The 23,557-nt window shown below is 39.5% G+C and overlaps 1 protein-coding gene across 1 annotated transcript in view; it reads left to right on the forward strand.

The window, feature by feature from the left end:
- Positions 1-23,557, forward strand: part of otog (otogelin) — a 49,090-nt gene that overhangs the window by 16,341 nt on the left and 9,192 nt on the right. Inside the window, exons 24-46 of the mRNA XM_027010499.2 lie at positions 8,141-8,248; positions 8,634-8,772; positions 9,035-9,169; positions 10,176-10,319; positions 10,482-10,601; positions 10,784-10,900; positions 11,341-11,497; positions 11,680-11,706; positions 11,852-12,019; positions 12,471-12,749; positions 12,838-12,955; positions 13,049-13,128; positions 13,502-16,002; positions 16,621-16,798; positions 16,887-17,035; positions 19,441-19,530; positions 19,758-19,944; positions 20,232-20,452; positions 20,864-21,002; positions 21,173-21,361; positions 21,694-21,903; positions 22,479-22,583; positions 22,948-23,052. Of these exons, the coding sequence (XP_026866300.2) occupies positions 8,141-8,248; positions 8,634-8,772; positions 9,035-9,169; positions 10,176-10,319; positions 10,482-10,601; positions 10,784-10,900; positions 11,341-11,497; positions 11,680-11,706; positions 11,852-12,019; positions 12,471-12,749; positions 12,838-12,955; positions 13,049-13,128; positions 13,502-16,002; positions 16,621-16,798; positions 16,887-17,035; positions 19,441-19,530; positions 19,758-19,944; positions 20,232-20,452; positions 20,864-21,002; positions 21,173-21,361; positions 21,694-21,903; positions 22,479-22,583; positions 22,948-23,052 (5,666 nt within the window). The remainder of the gene's footprint in view (positions 1-8,140; positions 8,249-8,633; positions 8,773-9,034; positions 9,170-10,175; positions 10,320-10,481; positions 10,602-10,783; positions 10,901-11,340; positions 11,498-11,679; positions 11,707-11,851; positions 12,020-12,470; positions 12,750-12,837; positions 12,956-13,048; positions 13,129-13,501; positions 16,003-16,620; positions 16,799-16,886; positions 17,036-19,440; positions 19,531-19,757; positions 19,945-20,231; positions 20,453-20,863; positions 21,003-21,172; positions 21,362-21,693; positions 21,904-22,478; positions 22,584-22,947; positions 23,053-23,557) is intronic.

Genomic DNA, 23,557 nt, shown 5'->3' on the forward strand with positions numbered 1-23,557 from the left:
AAATACCTGATTAAAACAAATAGGGTTTCAGCCTAGCTCTAAATACTGAAACTACTTCTGAGTCTTGAACATTGACAGGAAGGTGATTGCATATCATGGGAGCTTTATAGCAAAGGGCCTTGGTAGTATTTCAGGTAGATTTCCTTATTCTAGGTACTAATTAAAAGCTGCACATTTTGATCTAAGAAGACCTGGCAGATCAGCTTCTGGGTTACAAGACCGGTCAGTGCTTTGTAGGTCATTAGAATTTTTTTATAATGAATACAAAATGTAGGATTCAATGCAATGTAGCTAATTCAGGAGTAATGTGATCACTCTGGCTTTTGCATTTTAAACTAACTGGAGCTTCTTTAAGCACTTAGTGGTGCAAACAGATAGTAATGCATTACAGGAGTCTAATCTGGAAGTGATAAATACAAGTGATAGCTGATGTGATGGCTTTTTGCATCAAGTAATGGTAGTATATTTCTAATCATTGCAATGTTCCTGAGGTGGTGAACAGATGTCCTAGAAATATTATTAACATGAACTTTGAACAAGATGCTGAGATCCCCAGTTCCACCTAGATCTTTAATTGTAAAACATTCTGTACTTCAAAGGTTTATTACATAATCAGAGGGTATACTCTTGGTTGCCTGTGGGACTAATAGAAGCACTTCTGTTTCATCAGGATTAAGTGAGAAAGCGTCTGTCATTTAAACACTTCTTAATATTAGGCTGATATTTGTTCTTGGTTTGGCTGTAACATATAACTGAGCGTCATCAGCATTGCAGTGGGAACTAGCACTGTGTTGATGAATAATTTCTATCAAAGGTATTTTGTATAATAAAATAAAAAGCAGGGGCCCTAGAACAGATCCTTGTGTGACACTTCAGCATCCATCAAGGATAGTTTTAAATTCTCCATTTATGTTCACAAACTGGTAACCATCTAACTACTAAACCAGGAAAGGGCCATTCTTTTAATCCCCTAAACATTTTTTAATCTTGAAACATTTAACTAAATGCTGTGATCTATGATGTTAAATGCTGCACTGAGATCAAGCACTATATGCAAAGACACACAACCCTAGTTGGAAGCCAACACCAGGTCATTAACTGCTTTAATCACTGCTGACTCTGTACAATGATGAGGCCTAAACTCTGACTGAAAGTCTTCATGTATCTGGCTCTGAGGCAGGTATGAGCCTAACTGATGAACTACATCTTTTTCTAAGATCTTAGAAAGTTTGAAACAAGCCTATAGTTTGACTACTGTTTTGAATGATTTAGGTACGTAGCTAGTGTTCATGGAGGAGTTTATTATATTTAATAGAGGTTTGATTACTTCAGGTAGTAGAGGTATATTTGTTTAATAAGGTGTGTGGGCAGTGAATCTCGTAAGCAGGTGTAAGATTTTGAGGAGCAAATGTATTATCTTAGTTCACACTGTTGGATAGAAGTAAAAGAACTATCTATCTCTTTTTTAGCATGGATGATTTGCTATCTGTGTAATTTCCTACTACAGCCATTGCAAAGGGCCACAAACAATAATAATTCAGAGTGGATTCCAGATTTCCAGTTACTACTATATTAACAATATTTTCTTCACGTTCTTGTTTGAACGCCAACCTTAAATTTACCTCATATTTTAACATTTGAATTGCATGAACTGCAATAACACTTCTGCATTATTATGTTATGAATATATTATATTCTGAATGCTTTGTCTTTCCGGATATAACCTCGAAATACAGTACAAAGCTTTCACAAAATAGTACCAACTTTAATAATCTAGGAAGTATTTGATGTAGGACAGAATGAAAGAACAGAATGTTGGCAAATAAGATAGGGCAAATTAATACATTGCCATCCAGCTACATAACAAGATTTATAATTCTTATAACCAAATGTTTCATCCCAAAAAACACCACAAAAATTTTAATAAAAATTATTCAGAACAATATTGCTTTCCACACCAGCTGACAAAGGAAAACTTTGCTTAGGTCAAAATAAAAGTTTTTTAAGCAGAGAGGCAACTGTGTTGCTGGCAAAATGTTTTCATCAAACAGGTCAGAAATGGAGCACAATAATCTCAAACATCTTAGTTTCAGTGAGCATCCTATTTGGAGACCTTGTTTAAAACCTGGTTCTGTGCACATCATACACTTTTTATATTTGGTGACCTTCTGTTTGTTGTATGTAACAACAGTAAGATAATTACATACAAAAATGAAAAGCATGGCATAGGTGCTATCCTTGACTCTTAATGTTTCATAAATAATATGAAATGTATTGTATAGGCTGGCAGTGACCTAATGAGAGACCTGTTATTATAGACCTGTTATACCACTAACTATTATGAAAAGAATAAAGGATTACTTGAAAAAAGTAACTACTATTTTTTTTAAAGACATTAACACTGTTTAACTGCTGCTAAAGAAAGATTTGATGGTAATTGAGTAGTATTTTGCATTGTCCCAGTGCTGTACATTAAATGTTCTGCAGTGAGAATAAGTGAGGATTAACAAGGAGCACTGATGACAAAGAGGACCATAATTTGCTTGTGCTGACTGTAAAGTGAAAAAATTTAGCTTTGGTCATAGTGACGGCATAAGAGAATGAGTCAAGCAGCAATTGATACTTATCCCGATTGGTCAGTGAATTGGAATTCTGCCATTTCCATTCAGCTCCCCTTAACATTACTCTGAGGACAGGTTATGGGACATCTGAAGACTAGACATTTGTGGTTGGCTTGGTTGACAGAGTTGGTCAACACAGCAAAAGACTGGATGTGCACAATGGGTTAGATATCCATAGTGATCTTAACTCTGAAAACTGACATATATAAAAGTACAAAGAGTTTGACCTGATCCAAAACTGAGTGATGTCTCTGCATCATATATAGCATAAAGCTGAAGAACAAGATGTCCTCACTGTGGAAATGTTTGTTTATATTTTTTATACACCTCATAATGTAACATTTGTATTTTATTACTGGTTATAATAGTTTGCTACATTATTACTCTGCTTTATTGTCTCCAATCTATAGAATGAGTTGTTCATGGATCCTGAATACTTACTAAATGGTTGGGATAGGTATTGTTCTTCAGACACAGTGGCTGGCTTCATGTGTGTCCAACCATGCAGTCTTATGAACTGTCAAACAAAAACTTGTATAGTTAAAATAGATAAATTAGGGGATTAGAAACTGCTATTTTAGGTGAATTTTAAGAGTGAGCAATGGCTACCAGGAAAGAATATTTGACATCACAGTTTATCATTTTGAAAATGTAGACGGTGGACAACATATGCATTCCCATTTCCTGATAATAGGTGCTAATCTGTAAATGTAAATAAATAAATTTAATATCTATGGCATGCCTTGGCATCCCTACATTGTACATCATAAATATTCAACAACTTTGTGTCAACCTTCATCTTAAGATTTTTGAAAACAAAAAGCTTTTATTAATGATTATGTATTAAACATTTTATCTTAAAATGGCTCAATAGCTGTTAAATGTTCAGCAAATTCAGAAAGCAAATGAGTTTTTAATGTTGCAGTTTAATAACAATCAACTCCACCAGAGGCAATCTGGAGCTACCGAAAGGGACTTTCCACAGAGACACAGAGAAGGATCCCCCTCCCACAACCCCTAAAGCCCCTGGACAGAGACAGACTCAGAAAGCAGTCTGTCTGATCTGATCACTCTCTCTCTCTTTCCCCCTGTGGTGTGTATTTTAGCAGCATTTGATATGTGGGCTACTCTCAAAGAGGACACAGATTACCCTATGAACTTGTTCACATTGCTAAGACTGCTAATGTAGTTGCCTACATTTTTTCGCCTGTGCATAGCTCCTGAAAAAAAACAGTGAAGGTTCAAAAGGTTTGTCATCTATCTATCTCATTCATATATATATATATATATATATATATATATATATATATATATATATATATATATATATATATATATATATATATATAAACAAACAAACACACACACACAAGGTTTAGTAATGTTTACTAGCTTGCTTGGTAATTAGTGGATTACTTTGTTATTTATTCAATTAGACTACTCGGTGCCATTTAATGTACAAATCAGATTTCTCCCTCTCTTACTCCTTTGACCATTGTCAGTGCTCATGTTGCTTTGTGTGCTTTTGGATAACGGACATAGAGCAGTGTTTGTGAGTGGTGAATTCCTTTACTAATGAACTAGAACAATTATGCCCCTAGCTGGGCTTTATTTATTCTGTAAACAGAAGGATCAAATGACTGATAAGCTGCTTATAGACATTCCTGCTGGCTGTCTCACCAAATCAGCACGTTTTCATTAGGCTAAAAACTATCAAAATAAAAGGCTTGCATGACGTTAATGTTTCATGTTTCAATGTAATTTTTTTTAAAGGTTAGTAGGTGCATGTTAACATTCTCTGTGCATATTGACCCTTTCTTGAAGTTAAGACCTGGTTTTAGTGACTATTAAAAGACAATTTTCACTCATTCGTTACCTGGCTATTTTAACACAAGGCTGAAATTTTACAGATGTGGATTTTACAGAAGGATGTTCTGCTAAAAAAGAAATTTAATTAGCAGTAGATAATTATGCTAATTTCTTCCCATCAATGTGTTACGTAAACATGGTTTTTAGACCAATAGATTTTTTCGTGTATGTAATGTTCATATTCATATACCTTATGTCTTCATTTTAGTTAAACATATCAATTTTATAGGTATAGCATTTAACAAAATAGTTGTGCCCAAGTATAGTATATAACATAGCAAATGCTGCTCTAAGACTACATGGAAATCTCAACATCCTCTAAAATGTGAAAAAACGGTTATTTAAGTCAGTTACTTAACTGTCTCATTCCAAATAAATATTTGTATTTATTTACAAAGAATCTACAAAGAATCGTCAGACGATGCTGGGCAGACCGATAAGTGACTGTTAGGGTGTGTCACACCGACAGGTTTCAGAGCAGGTGCCCATGGTTGCTTGTCGTCTTGCTACACAAACCAAAGCAGCTTAATTGGCTGGAGTCTCTGCCGACAGACACATTCCCTCAAAATGCAGTGAATACAGCACACGTACTGTTAAAATATTTTGTGTGTTGATATTATAGGATTGCTCCTGGTTTATCCATTTTTTTTTGTCTTTATTTAGCAGTTGTTGTAGGTATTAGTGTAACATTCTCTGCCATAGTGCAACTGGCTCACTGCCTTTCAGTAATGTATTAAGGACTCTGCACATGCGCAAATGAGTACACATGCAGACTACAGAGCATGCACATGTGGGCAGGCTGTGAGGTAGATAAGTAAACAGGCAGGTAGGCCAGCAGTCCATTCATTTATTTCATTCTGATGGGATTAAATTGACAGTTCGTTCTGCTGCAAATAATTTACTCAGCGCTTGGATGTAAATGGTATTTCAAAAAACATATGAAGTGCTTCTACATTAAATGTCTTGCTCCACCTTCAGTTAAACCATATTTCAAGCAAAAGTTAAAGAAATATCCCCAAGGGGCAAAATGCTTGCCTGAATGTTTTTTGCATCACTGTCTGGGTTTGCACTATTTGTTTTGCTGAATGTTCACTATTGCATGGAAATGCTGCTACTCAGTGGACATTTACATTAGTATGTTTACATTAGTAAGCATTGGCCAACAACTATGATGGGCTCCTGCAGTAATCTGAAAGGATTTTAGAGGATGAAACCAAAGTAGAGGAGGAGACTGGCTTAATCAGGACACTGGAGGATTTTGAGTTTGTTTTTATGTTGAATACATATTGACCAGATCTTCTCAGAAACTAGTCTTTGACATTGTGCAGCTGGAGGCTATGGATGTTTGCAAACATACAGCAAACATACAATTGTGAGTCTATTTACTATGCCTGTGTTGACACATTGTGCTCACCTAAAGAAACAGATACAGAGGTAGATGGCCTTTCAATGGCTGTTGTCGAGGAATGTTTTAAAAATGTATCTAAAATGTAAGACGGTGTTTTTCATCCGCTATGTCTGTTTTTAAGTTTTTGTTGACTGAATTTAGCAATAGCAATTTAGTTTGAATTCATAGAGAATTTCTGATTGCTTCACAAAATGGTATAAACATAAAATTGAATAAACACAAAAGCTTGCACAAATGTAGGTTTTTAAAAAGTACATAGGTACTACAATACTGTAACTAGGAAGCTTACTCTACAGTCAAAATCAAGATCAGAAGACTTGAGAGGAGTAGCTGCTATTTAGCATATCCTTTGACTAGACTGGGACGTGAAGAGGTTTACATCAGATAATGTAGCCTTGGCTAACCTTTCTCTCACTAATTACGTTAAACTGTGATACCCCACTGATGTAGGCCCAATCAAATGAAACAAAGCAATGGTTGGACTGTGATGCTGACAGGATCATAAAAACATGATTGCAATAAATTATTATGTGAAACAAAACTACAGATTCTAGAGCTACACTGTTCCACTGCCTTGGGATCAAGGGACAGAAATCATTTATGCATGTGGTAGCTCAATGCTTAAGGTTCTTGACTTGTAATTGGAAGCTTGTTGGTTCAAGCCCCACCACTGCCAAGTTGCTACTGTTGGGCCCCTGAGCAAGGCCCTTAACTCTCAGTTGCTCAAGCTGTACTCAGTCATAATTATAAGTTGCTTTGGATAAAAGTGTCAGCAATATGATGTAAATGACATGGCTATTGCTGTATTACAAGTGTCTTTCACTCACAAAGTCAAGATTGTTTTAGAGCAACATACCTTTAGAAAAAGATTACAAGCACTGCATGAGAGTATTCCAAGGTATGCAGAGTTGCATACTCTTGCTTCTAACTGCAGCTTTTACAACAACAGAACACTGTTGAACATTGTGACACAAATGCAGTGCAGGATGTACAGCCACACAAAACAAGAAACATGCAACCCCACACAGAGGTGTGGCTAACTCCACACAGAGGCCCTCAGGGAAAGCCAACTGTAAGTCTTGTAACAAAAGTGTTATTTTGTGCCTCTCAGCCCCAAACAGTGATGTGCATGAGATAAAATACAGATTCCTGTATTTGGAGAATTATGAATAATTATTAAGTCCCAAAAAGATTTCTGCATCATTTCAGAATTCTCACACTTACCTACTGTCAAAAACAGAGAAGAGAAGTGGACCAAGCAATGAGCCCCAAGGGACACCATTGGAGAGTCTACATGGAGTGGATGTAGATTAACTCCACAAGTAATAGGACTGCCCTTCCAGATAGGACTGGGACCATTTCCATGCAAAATATGTGAGGTTGGAGACTAAGAAGACAATGTTGTGATTTACTGTGTCAAAGGCTAAAGAAAGTTTCAGAAGAATAACAGATGACACTTTGACCTTTTGTCTGTCTTCTTTCAGTAATCTTATGTAGTTCTTGTCAGAGAGGGCCATTCTAAATCCTGAACATGTGCCCAGATGGAGGTTTGGGGTTTCAAAAAAAACAAACAACAAACACTTATTTGATGGACATGAACTGAGAAAGTTTCGATAAGTCTGATTGTTTTGGTGTTCTTTCTGAATAAATGTATTCTTTCTGAATACATAAGTTGTTCCATAGCACTATATAACACTGAAAAGGCAATCAGCCAGATTTTTTAATGCTTTTCTGGAGTTGGACTTGACTTCAGTTCTCAGTTTATTGGTAACATTTATGTTTTTAAATGGCTTAAAGAGATTGTTAGAGTGTGTATGAGAGCGTGTGTGTGTTCATAGGTAATGCTGGCAGTTCAGTAGTGATTAAAGATGCTTTGAAGATAGTAAATTATCTAGCATGCTGGCAGATGGAGAAAGAGAGCTGTTAGCGCCTCTCTATCTGGGGTGTAAGTTTACGAAGTGCTCACAGACGCTGCTGGGAACTCTCATGTCCCAGTCACAGCACTCAAACCGGTGAAAATGATTCAACCTGCATTTTACAAGATTCTTATCTGGAGAGAAAGCGAAAGAGGGGGAGAGGGTAACCTTGGTACTGTGAGAATGAAAATTGGCTGTTTTTCTCAGGCAACCTTTTTTATTGTTTTTCTCAGCCATCAGACCAGCCATAATCTCCTTAGGTTTAATATATTTTGTGATGTGGAGTGTGTAGAGCTTAATTCTATGTCTGTGTGTTCATCTTATAGGCTTTTAAAGCATGTTGATGAGTGTTTTGAGCCTATTGCATGTCCATGTTTGTGGAAGGGTAAAGAATATTACCCTGGAGACAGAGTGTCATCACCCTGCCACCAGTGGTAAGTATTCTTCCTGACACCAAGTTGAGTAGAGTACTTTTTAAATCAATAGAAAAAGAGCAAATATTTGACTATCAGTTTATAATGAAGTTTATAATCAGTTTATAATGAAGAAAACAAACAAAAAAGTCAAAGCTTTCATTATTTCTTTGTTACACACACAATGTTCTTGCATTCTGAGATTGTTGTTTTTATAAGCAGTCCAAACAAGTACTCGGTATACTCTGAATTATAAGTAGATGATTGCAATATTACGTAGCACTAGCTCATAAATAAAAAAAACTTGAAGAGTAGAAAGATCAGATTGGACTAACACAGAGCACATTACTCAACAGAAATATTCTGTATACAACAAGGAAAAGTAACTCTACCTATTATGTGTTAGTGTGTGTCAGCATGGTTCATTCCAGTGTGAGTTTCGTCCATGTGCCTCAATGTGCACCCTGTATGGAGATCGACATTACCGCACATTTGATGGCCTGATCTTTGATTATATTGGAGCTTGTAAAGTTTACCTACTAAAGGTGAGAAATATGGACAGTATATATCAATAAATCATATTCTTATAAAATTGGTTACCTTCTGTATTGCTGACATATTTGTTCCTTTTTGTACATCATTGTGCCTTTGTGTCTTTACATCTCTCTGTCTCTCTCTTTGTTTGCGTGCGTGTGCGTGCGTGTGTGAGTGCGTGTGTGTGTGTGTGTGTGTGTGTGTGTGTGTGTGTGTGTGTGTGTGCATGCATGTGTGCATGTGTATGTGTCTACATGTGTGTTTGTGCACAAGACTTCAGCTGATGTAATGATAAGTGTTACAGCCAAGAATGTCGACTGCTTTGAAAATGGTGTAATCTGCAGAAAATCCATTGTCATCTCAGTTGGACAATCCTTCATAATTTTTGATGATGAAAGTGGAAAACCTGTGAGTTAATCACACATAATGTATTCACTTTAAAATCTCATTTCGTATGAAGATTTCATTTATACTTTAATATTTGGGGTGGCTGTGTGGTTCCTATTTTTTTAGAAAACAATACAGCAATGTCTGAAATAGTACAATAACATTGTAACAACAGTCAAACAGATGTTTCACAGGCATTAAATAATCATAAGTATGGTCAAAACAGTCTGAATTAATAACGGCTGCTTAGCTTTCTTTCTGTGAGCTTCATACTGGAATAATCTCTCTTCCAATAGATTCATATACTGAAAGACAAGCTATTTTAAGGATCTGTTTAGAATCTATTTCAGCATCTTTGGTTTGCTTGTCTGTTTATAAACTTGGCAGCACTATACACTGAATTGAATTTATCTGAGCTGAATGCCAAATAGGATGGCTGTCTTGGTGGTGCCAGAGAAGAAAGAAAAAAACTAAGTACAGAATAGTTAAACTAATAAAAATATAATAAAACATAAATAAAATGTAAAACTTAGAATATTGCATGCCAGTATATTGCATCTTAAGAATACTGCACATTACAGTATTACACATTGAGAATGTGGATAGGGTCTAGATCAGACTTTTTCCCTTTGAAGTGAAAGAGTTATTTGGATTTAGAGGTTTTCATGTCTTTGGAATTCATTGTGATTCATTAATTATTTTTGTTTGTTTAATTTTTGTGGAAATTATTTCCAAAAAGATTATTATACTCACTTGGTTTATTATTCATTTATTATAGTTACTTGGTTATTATTTATGTGTTATGGTTACTTGATTATTATTTATATATATCATTGTTGCTTGGCTATTATTTATTTATTATAGTTACTTGGTTATTATTTATTTATTATATTTACTTGTTTTTATTTGTAGTGTTCTGAAAGTTTCTGGTTGTTAATTTATTTCTGCTTTGTTCAATTTGTTAATTTTAAATTGAGATTTTTATGTATGTTTTGGAGTTTGATAATATTATTTTGCCTGTGTGCAGAACCCAGCCAGCATGATTGAGAGGCAGAATGTGTACATCTGGAATGCAGGCTACTTCACCTTTATTCACCTGTTGCAGTATGAGCTCTCATTGCTCTGGGACAGAAAAACCACTATCCACATACAAGCCGGACCCCGCTGGCAGGTCAGACATGCTTACACAATCCACTCTTCTGAGACATGCGCACACGCACACGTGCACGCGCGCGCACACACACACACACACACACACACACACACAGAAAACTGGTACAAATCAAAAAATACATTTGTGTGTGTGTGTGCACGTGCATGTGTCTATTCCCAGGGTAAACTCTCTGGCCTGTGTGGGAACTTTGATCTGAAAACAGTGAATGATATGAGAACACCTGATAACATGGACTTATTGACAGCACAGGAGTTTGGAAACAGTTGGACCGCAGCAGAGGCAGGACACGCACACACACATACATACGGACTCACATAGACACTAATGTCTAACTGGAATAGAAAATATCAAATACCTCTGGATGTTAACATAAATATTGTTTGTTTTAGTTAATTTTTTTTTTTTTAGAAACATATAGATGATCTGATTTTAATTTTTATATAGTGTGTGTGTGTTTTCAGTGTGTGAACAGTCCTGATATAAGGCATCCGTGCACTTTGAATCCTCTACGTGAACCTTTTGCTAAGAGGCAATGTGGGATTTTGCTCAGCGAAGTGTTCCAAGTCTGTCACCCGGTGGTGAGTGAAAGAATTAGTCATCTACTGTTTCTCTAGCAGAACCTCAGAGTAGCAATGGCAGTATTTAATTGGCTTAATTACTATGAGAATTTGTGTAACTATGTAGTGTGGACATATGTTTGTGTATGTATTGTGTATTTATGTGCATGTTAAAATGTGCCTGCATGTTAAAATGTGCCTGTTAAAATGTGGCAGATAGATAGATAGATAGATAGATAGATAGATAGATAGATAGATAGATAGATACCTTGAACAAAAAAAATTCAGCTGAATACTATTTTGCAGACTATAAGATGTCAGGCCGATTAGAGCTGTTATATGTGAAAACGTGCTGTGTAGGCGGAAGTGACGTTCTACATGAACTGTAAACGCATACCGTGCTGTGTAGGTCGATGTGACGTGGTTGTACATGAACTGTAAACATGTACCTTGTTGTGTAGGTGGACGTGACGTGGTTCTACATGAACTGCCTAGCTGATACCTGTGGCTGCAGCCGTGGAGGGGACTGTGAGTGCTTCTGTACAAGTGTGGCAGTGTATGCTCACCGATGCTGCCATCACGGAATCACCATTGACTGGCGCACCCCCTCCTTGTGCCGTGAGTAACTGTCACTTTTAGTGTGTTTGCAAATATGTTCAGGGTTAAGGTTAGGCTTAACCTGAAAGCCACTGTTCCACCAGGCATACACTGACATACGGTGTATTCAGAGAGTGAAGAGATGAGTCAGGTGTTGTAATGATTAGAATAAACAGTAATGTTTTTTTTGTTTCTGATTGCAGCATATGACTGTGAATACTACAATAAAGGTATGCAGAGAATAAATCCATTGTTTTCGGCAATCGTTTGACAGCTTCCCATGATGATTAGAAGTCCGTGTGTGTGTGTGTGTGTGTGTGTGTGTGTGTGTGTGTGTTTGCGTGTGTGTGTGTTTGCTTGAAAAATGTTATACAGTTATAGGTAAAGGTCCATTGAGGTTGCTAACCCATAGGGACAGGAACTTGCTATTAGCAGCCAATCAGACAAATGGAATGGTGTTCCTGAAAAGGGGAATGGAGAGTACTGATGGTGTCCTGACTCGGTTCATGATGACACCAGGACTCAGCAAAACCAGACCGCACGGTAGAACACGCGCATCCTTATGTGCACACATATAAAACATGTTATATTTGCTATAGTAAACCACATGCTTATGCATTTAACTGTGTTTTGGTCTTTGTGGACAACTAGTCATGGCCTATGCTCTTTTTACATCCAGCAGATTACCACTGGTAAATATTAATATTTGTGTTTAAATGTATTCAAATTGAGGCTCGCCAATACCAGAATTGTATAATACAATGATACCCATTACAAATAACAAACTCAAGCCAAAGTACAACATTATATAAAATATAATATAATTCATGTCCTAGTGGCATCTGCTAGTCAGGAAACATGCATCTTTCAAATAATCATGTCTGATGGGTATTACCTATTATCAGTACATAATGGAGGTTTTTGTTTTGTTTTAGGCCCTATGAGGTTGATACTGTTTAATGTGACTTGAAGGATACTGTTTTTTGTGCTCTAGACCCATCACTAGTTTCCTTTGAAGCAGCAGATAGACCAAACTACTTCCTCCACACCGAACGCAGTGGCCGTTTAAGACTGCACAAATGGGAGGACAGCAAGGCATTCTGGGATGCAGCAACTTTTATACTGCATAGAAACACATGGATCTCTGGATTTGATTCACTAGAGTCACTCGTGTGGCCAGGATTTTTCCTACACTACATGCTGTCAAGACTCCAACTCCTGAAGTACAACCACTCAGATCGCTACCGGAGGGCCACTCTCTTCAAACTTGCTGGTAAGACATGTACACACAAACATGTGCACACAAACGTGTGGATGATTTTAGATTCTCTAAATCCTTTTTTTTTTTTTTTTTAAAGCAGGCAGCACCACAGACTACTCCATGGGTCCTCTTTGCCAATGGCGATATGAGTCCTGTGTGAGTCCATGTTTTAGAACATGCAGTGACCCAGCAGCACGGAGCTGTATTGATATTTTAAAGTAAGAACATAAATACACAGCTAACACTTATTTACGTCTGTGTTTCACCATCATCTTATGTGTGTAATGATAAGCTTGTGTAATTCTCTGCAGGGTAGAGGGATGTGTGGCCCAGTGTCCAGTGCACATGGTTTTGGACGAGGTCACTCAAAAATGTGTCTACGTGGAGGACTGTAAGCTACTGCACATCAATGCATTTCTGCTACTGCTACAAAATGCAAAATTATAAAAGAGCAATACTTATCCTTTTCTCAATGAAAATGCCAAAAAATTGCTGGTCAGTGTTTTTACTGATGCTGTGACTATTAAAATTAATTGTTCAAATGCTGTTGCCTGCCAAAAGGTGATATTCAGTACATTTGCCTCTTATCCATAAGCCTAAGCACACAGCAAAACTACTTTTACTGCTACAAAACTTGGAGCAGGTGTTGGGCAAGGTTACCGTAAAGCTCTGTAACTAATATTTCTATGTAATTCTGTGTGCATTGCTCTTTCCTTTCTCTTGTGCTGGGCATCCTGTCTAACCTGTGGTGTGTTTGTGTGCAGGTATTAACCCTCCAGTTACACCACCAGGCCTCATAACAACATCTACAGTTGTCACTTCTGAACCTCTGGATACAGAGATCTCCACCAGTAGCCGTCCAGCTACAGAGTCAATCACCTCCACAACTCAGATGATGTCACCCTCTCCAAAACCTAGTAGTACAGCTAGTACAACAGCCACTACGGGCGGTTTAATTCTCTCGCCCACACCAAGTACTGCTCCTATCATGGCTGTGCTAGAGACAACTGTAACAACTGTGAAGACATCTGTCTCCTCCGCTAAGCCACTATCTTCTACTCTCAGAACCACTAGAAGCCCCGACATGTCCTCTCTTTCCCCCATTACAGTAAGGACACAGACAGTGTCTACTTCTATCTCTTCACCAGTGACCTCTGCAACTCTAAGGTCAGCAGGGACTTTGGCACTATCCACAGTTACCAGCTCACCTGTAGTGTCCAGCGTGTCCCCTATGTCAGCTGAGCAGCCCACTAGAATAAGTACTCTCCTCTTTCTCCCAAAATCTACCCCCAGAGACACTACTGAGTCCACTTCCCTGACGCTCAAAGAGTCTCTTCTAGATACAGCCAGCACTGAACCTGCCACTGTCTCAAAGCTTTCCAATGCCACTGCTAGACCCACTGTGATCTCTACAGCCAGTGCAAAGACTTTTAGTGCTGAAACCTCTTCAATATATGGAGTTCCTCCATTGGAGTTAAATACATCTGCCACCATAACACAGCCAACTGTATCTCCTCCTATACATATATTGACTGTTACAACTCCTGTGTTCACTCCATCCACAGAGTTCAACACAACAGTTAGTGCCTTCAGAACTCTGAAATCAACACCAGTAAGTGGCACTGAAACAAGAGAATATTCAGTGGCACACACCACAGGGACAACTAAGCCTACTTCATCTGCTGTGATGAAAACCTCTACAACACACCTCCCAGTGAAACCTGAGACATCACCCTTAACACAAACAACACACTCTTTGCTTACGATTACTACACCAGAGCAACTTGAAACTTCCAAAACAACCTTACCTGTCATCCCAGATATAGATCAGCAAGCAACTCAAATCATTTCAGGGCCTTCCACAGTTTCTACAATTAAGGCAGTAGAAACCATACTGACAACAACTGATCAGCCAACTCTTATTCCCCGTAGCATTCACACACCCTGGTCTCCTGCAGTTCCAGTCTCTGAGAAGATTTTACACACAACAACATCCTGGGGATTGAGTCAAACTGCCACCACACGGTTCACTTCTACCCAGTCTGTTCCACCTGAACTCTTTCAAACCACTATTAAAGTCGCAGAGCCCACTGATACAAGCACCGCAGTGCCATTGCTAACCACACACACCACTGTATTTCCTTCACCTATAGAACATATCACATCAGTGCTGACACCTTCACAGGTCTTACCCACTCACGTGACAACCCCCAGAACTTCTCCAATGGTAATCACTGGTACCACATCGAAGGCTACCACAGCAAGCTCCACAGAGTCACATGTGAGTCCATTTCCAGAGTCATCCTCAGCCACAGCACACCTCAGAGAGAGTGTCATCACCTCCACTCAGCTTTCTACATCACATCCCACAATTGCAGCCAAGATAATGACAAAGGAAACACTGCCTAGTTATACACCAGGGTCTCCCAAGGTTACTATCACTACCTCAGCAACCACATTAGTCCCACAGAAACAACCAACAGTTTCTACTTCCATGATGAGCACTGCAGCTGCAACTGAAAAGCCTCACCCAACTTTGTCAACCACAGGGAGCAAGACCTCCACCCTCAGCTCTGCAATTCTCCATCTAAAAACGGAGACAACTCATTACCCTCCACACACCGATAGAGCTGCACTATCTACTACTAAAGCCACACAACCTTCATCATGGTCACCTGCACTGTACATGTCCAGCACATCACCTCCAGAATTGACTTCTCCCTCAGAGAGAATGACAACCATCCTCACCTCAACTATTTCTGTCTCCACCACACAAGGAACTCCCAGGATCACAAAAACAACAAGTATTTCACCTTCATTGGTGACTGAAAAGGCTGCCACAAGTACATTTGTTTCTCTGGAGATGACAGAGCCTGTTTCCCAAACTAGCCTCTTCTCAACAATTCCTAGCACGAAGGCATATCCTCAAACACCTGAACATGCAAGTGAAACCAAGACCACTGCAATATTGATGAGCACAGTCACTGCAACAGACAGTCCTTTGGCACCATCCAACTACACAACTACATCCTCTAAAACGACTACCTCTCCCACAACTTCATCTTCATCAGCAAGTCCAGTGGTGACTGAACGACCCCCTGCCCCAGACATTTCCCCAGAGGTTAGTTCTGTAGTCCCTGCAACACCCACCTCTCCATCTGTAACAGAGTCAAAGCACTGGATGACTCCAGAAGAGGAGACTTCTTTGACTAAAACAGCTTCATCCACCACAACAGAGGGTGTTGTTTCCCCCAAAGTCTGCATGGTGAGTTCAAAAAAACAGGCCAGTCTTCTATGTTTTCAAGTCTGATGGTGTTCAATGCAATAGGGCATTATGTAGTCTTTGATATTTTGGTACTCCTCACTGTCAATAATTTGATTAATATTAGTATTTTAAAATGTCTCAATACAAAGTTCTGAAAGACATTTTTCATCTAACCTAAAATAGCTGTCTGTTCTCCCAATTAATTGTACTGCTTGTATTGTTGGTGTAGTTTCCAGACTTGGTCCAACAGACTGTGTTTTACAGGGATTTGTTTTACCTGCTCCAACACACCTAACTCAGATGATCAACTAATGATGAGTTTAATCATTAACTTTAACTATATAAGTAATCTAACTAAAATTGTGACTGAAGCTCACATTCTTCACATTCATACTTCCCCTAAATTTACAACTGCACAGGTTATAGTTAAAGATCTTGCTACAAACAAAATCAAAAGATATGATGTTGAAACCATCATGTTGAAATGGTTGATGATATGTAAATTGTTTAATTTTTTTAATACTTATACTCTATCTCTCACTCTATGTGTGTGTGTGTGTGTGTGTGTGTGTGTGTGTGTGTGTGTGTGTGTGTGTGTGTGTGTGTGTGTCTTTGTAGCCACCATATTCTGAGGTGGTGGATGAGTGCACTAAACTCATTTGTGTGAGTGGTCAGTTGCTCTTGTTCAATAAGTCCCAGAGCTGTCCCTACGACTCCAGCCCCCCAAACTGTGGCCTCCTGGGATTCGCTGTACAGGTCAATGGGGACAAGTGCTGCCCAAAGTGGACCTGTCCATGTGAGTAATACACCTCACACCCAGGTGTACAGATTGTTATGTACAGTATTTTTAAAGGTTGAATATTGTGGTTTGTGTTGGTGTTTAGGTCGCTGTTCAGTATTTCCTGACCTGAATGTGGTGACATTTGATGGGAACAATGTGGCCATTTTTAAAGCTGCTTCCTATGTGGTGACTCGGCTGCCCAACGAGACCATCAGCATTCTGGTGCAGGAGTGCCACAGCACGGACAGCACAGTGAGACACATATACAATCAGACAGGACAGTGAGACACATATACAATCAGACAGCACAGTGAGACAGATATACGCTCAGACAGCACAGTGAGACACATATACAATCAGACAGGACAATGAGACAGATATACACTCAGACAGGACAATGAGACAGATATACACTCAGACAGCACAGTGAGACACATATACAATCAGACAGGACAATGAGACAGATATACACTCAGACAGCACAGTGAGACACATGTACACTCAGACAGGACAATGAGACAGATATACACTCAGACAGCACAGTGAGACACATGTACACTCAGACAGGACAATGAGACAGATATACACTCAGCTCAGACAGCACAGTGAGACACATGTACACTCAGACAGGACAATGAGACAGATATACACTCAGACAGCACAGTGAGACACATGTACACTCAGACAGCACAGTGAGACAGATATACACTCAGCTCAGACAGCACAGTGAGACACATGTACACTCAGACAGGACAATGAGACAGATATACACTCAGACAGCACAGTGAGACACATGTACACTCAGACAGCACAGTGAGACAGATATACACTCAGACAGGACAGTGAGACACATATACAATCAGACAGCACAGTGAGACAGATATACAATCAGACAGGACAGTGAGACACATATACAATCAGACAGCACAGTGAGACAGATATACGCTCAGACAGCACAGTGAGACACATATACAATCAGACAGGACAATGAGACAGATATACACTCAGACAGCACAGTGAGACACATATACAATCAGACAGGACAATGAGACAGATATACACTCAGACAGCACAGTGAGACACATGTACACTCAGACAGGACAATGAGACAGATATACACTCAGACAGCACAGTGAGACACATGTACACTCAGACAGGACAATGAGACAGATATACACTCAGCTCAGACAGCACAGTGAGACACATGTACACTCAGACAGGACAATGAGACAGATATACACTCAGCTCAGACAGCACAGTGAGACAGATATACACTCAGCTCAGACAGCACAGTGAGACAGATATACACTCAGCTCAGACAGCACAGTGAGACAGATGTATATTCAGATCAGACAGCACAGTGAGGCACATGTACACTCAGACAGAACAGTGAGACAGATATACACTCAGCTCAGACAGCACAGTGAGACAGATATACACTCAGCTCAGACAGCACAGTGAGACAGATATACACTCAGCTCAGACAGCACAGTGAGACACATGTACACTCAGACAGCACAGTGAGACAGATATACACTCAGACAGCACAGTGAGACAGATATACACTCAGCTCAGACAGCACAGTGAGACAGATATACACTCAGCTCAGACAGCACAGTGAGACACATGTACACTCAGACAGCACAGTGAGACAGATATACACTCAGACAGCACAGTGAGACAGATATACACTCAGCTCAGACAGCACAGTGGGACAGATATACACTCAGCTCAGACAGCACAGTGAGACACATGTACACTCAGACAGCACAGTGAGACAGATATACACTCAGACAGCACAGTGAGACAGATATACACTCAGCTCAGACAGCACAGTGAGACAGATATACACTCAGCTCAGACAGCACAGTGAGACAGATATACACTCAGCTCAGACAGCACAGTGAGACAGATATACACTCAGCTCAGACAGCACAGTGAGACAGATATACACTCAGCTCAGACAGCACAGTGAGACACATGTACACTCAGACAGCACAGTGAGACAGATATACACTCAGACAGCACAGTGAGACAGATATACACTCAGCTCAGACAGCACAGTGGGACAGATATACACTCAGCTCAGACAGCACAGTGAGACACATGTACACTCAGACAGCACAGTGAGACACATGTACACTCAGACAGCACAGTGAGACAGATATACACTCAGACAGCACAGTGAGACAGATATACACTCAGCTCAGACAGCACAGTGGGACAGATATACACTCAGTTTTCTATTCTGTGCCTCTTTGGGACCCATTTCCTTCTTCTTTCCTCCATGCCTCTCCTCTCACATCAGAATAATTGAAACAATTAGATTTTTTTTGCACTGTGCAGTTAATACAACTCTGGTCACTTGTGTAGTCAGTATTTGGTAAGTGCAGACATTGTAACCTACATTTTTGTTTGATTCCAACTCCCAGGTCAGGTACTTAATGTTATACACTCCTTTACTAATTGATTCAAGTGTTGAAAGCTGAAATGCAATGCAAAAATGTGCATTGCCTTGAGGTGTTTGAGGAGTGGTTTGCAAAGTTTTGATTGAGATCATGTGCAATGCCAGTCGGTTCACTTTTCCTGGAGATGTCAGGTCCTACATTTGCCTTATTTTTCATGTCACTGTTTTTACTCTTCATTTGGCTCTCCAGGTTATCTGGAACTTCACACACCTGTGCCTGACAGCTTTGAATATTACCCATGAAGCCAATGAGGTGCTCATAAATCGCATCCAGAGACATGTGAGTACATGTGTCTGCCTATCTATCTACTCCAGTATACAATTACCATTTATCCATTTAAATACACATTTAACAGACAACAGAAAGCAGAGGCATGCAAATGGAGCTACATTAATATCTGCCAGCTATTTTTAGTATACCTGTGCATTTATTTCTCTGTCACCATATTCTTAACTTGCTCATGTGGTGCATGTACTGGATTCAGGAATTTCTCTCCTTTTTCACAGCTGTATGTGAACTCTAGGTATGCAAAACCACGGTTTAAAAAGTATGGTTTTGAGGTTCTAGATACAGGGAACATGTATCTGATCCGAAGTCCTGCGGGCCTGAAGATCCAGTGGTTCCACAGTACAGGCATGATGGTGATTGAAACAGACACCTGCACTAACAAGCTCTCCACCATGGGACTATGCGGTATGTGGCCAACCATCTCACACAATCATAACTTCTCGTCACGGTGCAAGACAGGTCAGACACTCGCGGATGACCATCAATCAAACAGTTTATTAACATCAATACAAACCAGGCAAACGCAAAGAGCAAATCCAATTCTGAGTCGAGGAGCTGGCATGGGTGATAGAACAGGAGCAAACAGGCAAGGCATGTAGTGTGTGATTCCGGAGGGCTGCATGACATGTCTGTACATTTTTTAATTTCTGTTTTTGAATATAAATGCAAACTTTATTGCGCTGTTACTGCAGGCTGTTGTGATGGTAACCCGTTGAACGATCTGACCCTGTCCAATGGTACCGTTGTGGCTGAGACTGAGGATCCAGCTGTGTTCATTGATAGCTGGCAGGTGCCCAACACCACCAGCTATGTAAGCCACAGCAGGAGGAGGGAGGTTAACTGCTCCACCAGTGACTGCTCCACCTGTCATAGCATGCTCAACAACCCCAGCTTCACCGCCTGCCGCCCCTATGTATGCAACCTTACACAACCACACATACAATTCTTACATGCCTGCAACTTTTATACCTTCCCAGTACTTCAATATGACAAAAATAACAAAATATGCATTTAAGATGAAAAGATTAAACAATAAGATAAATACTGGTGAAAAGTGCAGATTATTAACTTTTATTTATAAGTATTTAGGTTGGAATGTGCAGTTAATTGCCTGTGTGCCCACATCTATATCGCGCATTCTATATCAAAAGAGCTTAAGAGAAGTCCACTAACATACATAAGCTGCTAACTTCAGATGCACCCCTATAGTATCTGCCATTTGGTTACAACTTTTGGTGTGTTCTTGTGTATATGCGTGTGTGTGTGTGTGTGTGTGTGTGTGTGTGTGTGTGTGTGCGCATGTGCATGCATGCATGCATGTCAGGTTCCACCAGCCACATTTTGTGAAGTGTGGGTGCGAGATGCGGAGTACGTTAACAACCCTTGTGTAGCTCTTGCTGCCTACGTGGCATCCTGTAACAGGTTCAACATCTGTATCGAGTGGAGAAGTCCACACTACTGCCGTACGTTTCAGTCCACATACACACGATTCTTTTTTATTTCTTAAAGATTATTATGAAAAGCTACTTAACCTGCAAATGTAATAGTTTTAGCTTCTTTGACTTCTCAAATGACAAGGAATTGACTGTGTAATTTGTATATTCAGTGCATTTCTCTGCCTCTTTTCCTCTAGCATTCATGTGCCCAGAGAATCTGCAGTACCAGGCATGTCTGTCAGCCTGTACAGCAGTGTCATGTCCTAACCAGGACTTTGAGTATCACGTAGAGCAGTGCTCAGGCCTGTCTGAGGGCTGTGAGTGCCCGCAGGGAACTCTCCTTCATCGGCCCTACTCTACACTGTGCATCCCACCTCAAAAATGTGGTATGGTCTCCCATCCATCTCCAACTTAATACTTTCCTCTTTACTGCTGGTTATTCATCCATTTTTTTTCCTTTCCTGAATGTAAAGCACCCTTGGGTTTGTGAAGTGCCCTATATAATGTATTATATATATTAATAATAATAAGTATTGTTGTTGTTGTTATTACTATTGGCATTATTATAATTATTATTATTACTATTGGCATTATTATTATTATTGCTGTTGTTGTTGTTATTATTATTATTATTATTATTATTATTATTATTATCCATCTCTCACATCATCTTCTCTAATCACAGTTGTTTGAACTTGATGTTCCGTTATTTCTGCAGCTTGCACTGATAGCTTTGGTGCTCCTCGCACCCTGGGGGAGGTCTGGAAGGCGTCCATTGATGGATGCTGTATGTATAGGTGTGAGAGTGATGGCATCGTGCCAGTCAAGTTCAACTGCAGCAATGTTCCCCAGCCAGTTTGTACACGAGCAGGAGAGATCAGCATCAGCCTTGCAGATGACAACAGTTGCTGCCCACGAAGAATGTGTGGTCAGTTAAACACATACCTAAAATTTGCATGGACAGTATATACATACATGCCAAACATTAATGTATAATGTTGAGTTTCCAATCTGTATTACTTGCTAAATTACGGTCCTCATAGACACAAAAATTGGTTTATTAGACAAAATGAAGAAATGTTTGTGTAAGGTGGAGCGATCATGAGTCATACCCATACGCTGAGAAGACTGAGATTTATTAAGAGCAAATCGATATTCAGAGCCGTAGTCATGGTCCAGTGTCAGTGGGCCAACATGGAGAGTCCAGGAATACATTTTAAACAAGGAATACATTTCAATAGGCTACAATAAGGAAACTACAGAAAACAGGCTGTGTACAAAACTACAGACAATGTGAAAACCACCTATACAAACACAAACAAGGCATACAAATTGCATATTCCAATTTTACATGGGAGTAAAAGTCCTGAATGCATTTCATGCAGTTCCTATCTTGCTGCTGTGGTCACATCTAACCAACATATATACATCTAGACCTACTGTGCTGTTCTGTGCTTTAGTGTGTGTGATCATACCTAAATTAAACAGTGTGCTGTGTTGCAGTGTGTAATCAGAGTGCATGTGAAGCAGCTCCTCTTGGGTGTAAATTTGGAGAAAAGATGGTGTCATACTTTAGACAAGACTCTTGCTGTCCAGAGTACGCATGTGGTGAGTATAAAGAATGTGTTTGTAATGTTTGAAAGTGAGTCTTTGTGTTGATTTGTGATGTGTGGTAATAGTACTCTGACCTATGGAGTCCTTGATGTTGGTCTGTGTGCCAGCACACGCACTTATGTGTGTGTCTGTGCATCTGTCTGTGTGCCTGTGTATATCTGTCCTATCTTAGATTTTAAAGTTGATGTAAATGTGTGGTAAAATGTGTGTAAGTAATGTGTGGTAATAGCACCATAATGTGTGGTAATAGGCTGGCTTGATGCTCGTCTGTTTGGGTGAAAGTAATACTACTGTTTTTCACTGTGTCATCCTGATGTACATACACATATGCACTAGTGGGTCGGTCCTCTGTCTGTAGAGTGTGATCCTGAGCAGTGTGTGCTGGATGTTCCTGTGTGTCGGGAGGATCAGGCGCTTATTGTCACTCACACTGAAGGGAGCTGCTGCCTAGCCCACATTTGCAGTGAGTCATCGCCTTTAATTTGTGCTGGTGTAATACTGCTATGGCAAGTACATCTCCTTAATGTATATAACGAGCACTGCAATATGTGACATGGAAACCACTTAAAAACAGACATCACTTGCAACTGATCAAATTAATAAAAATTTCCTGTTAACATTAAGAGTCTATCATTGTCAAAATCATGAAAAAAAAATGTGGCAATGTAGTATGGAACTGATAGAACAATGTGTGGTATCGGGAACATTCACATCCCTAGTAACAAATCCCACATTTAACCTTACCCACTACAATGCTTTCTAGTTGATACAGTTTAAAATCAGGACAAATTGCATGTGGTAGACATAAACACTGCCTAATAAAAATGCCCTTCTGTTCTGATGAAAAAGGCTTCAAATTCCACACCTGTCTCAAAACCAAAGTGTGTTTCTGCCCCTTCTTTGCAGGTTTAGTGTACAGTCACACACATATTTAAGCTTGTCGAACAAGAACATTTACTGAAAGCAAG

The sequence above is a fragment of the Electrophorus electricus genome, chromosome 21 (assembly GCF_013358815.1).
Source record: "Electrophorus electricus isolate fEleEle1 chromosome 21, fEleEle1.pri, whole genome shotgun sequence".
In the NCBI taxonomy this organism is placed as follows: Eukaryota; Metazoa; Chordata; class Actinopteri; order Gymnotiformes; family Gymnotidae; genus Electrophorus; species Electrophorus electricus.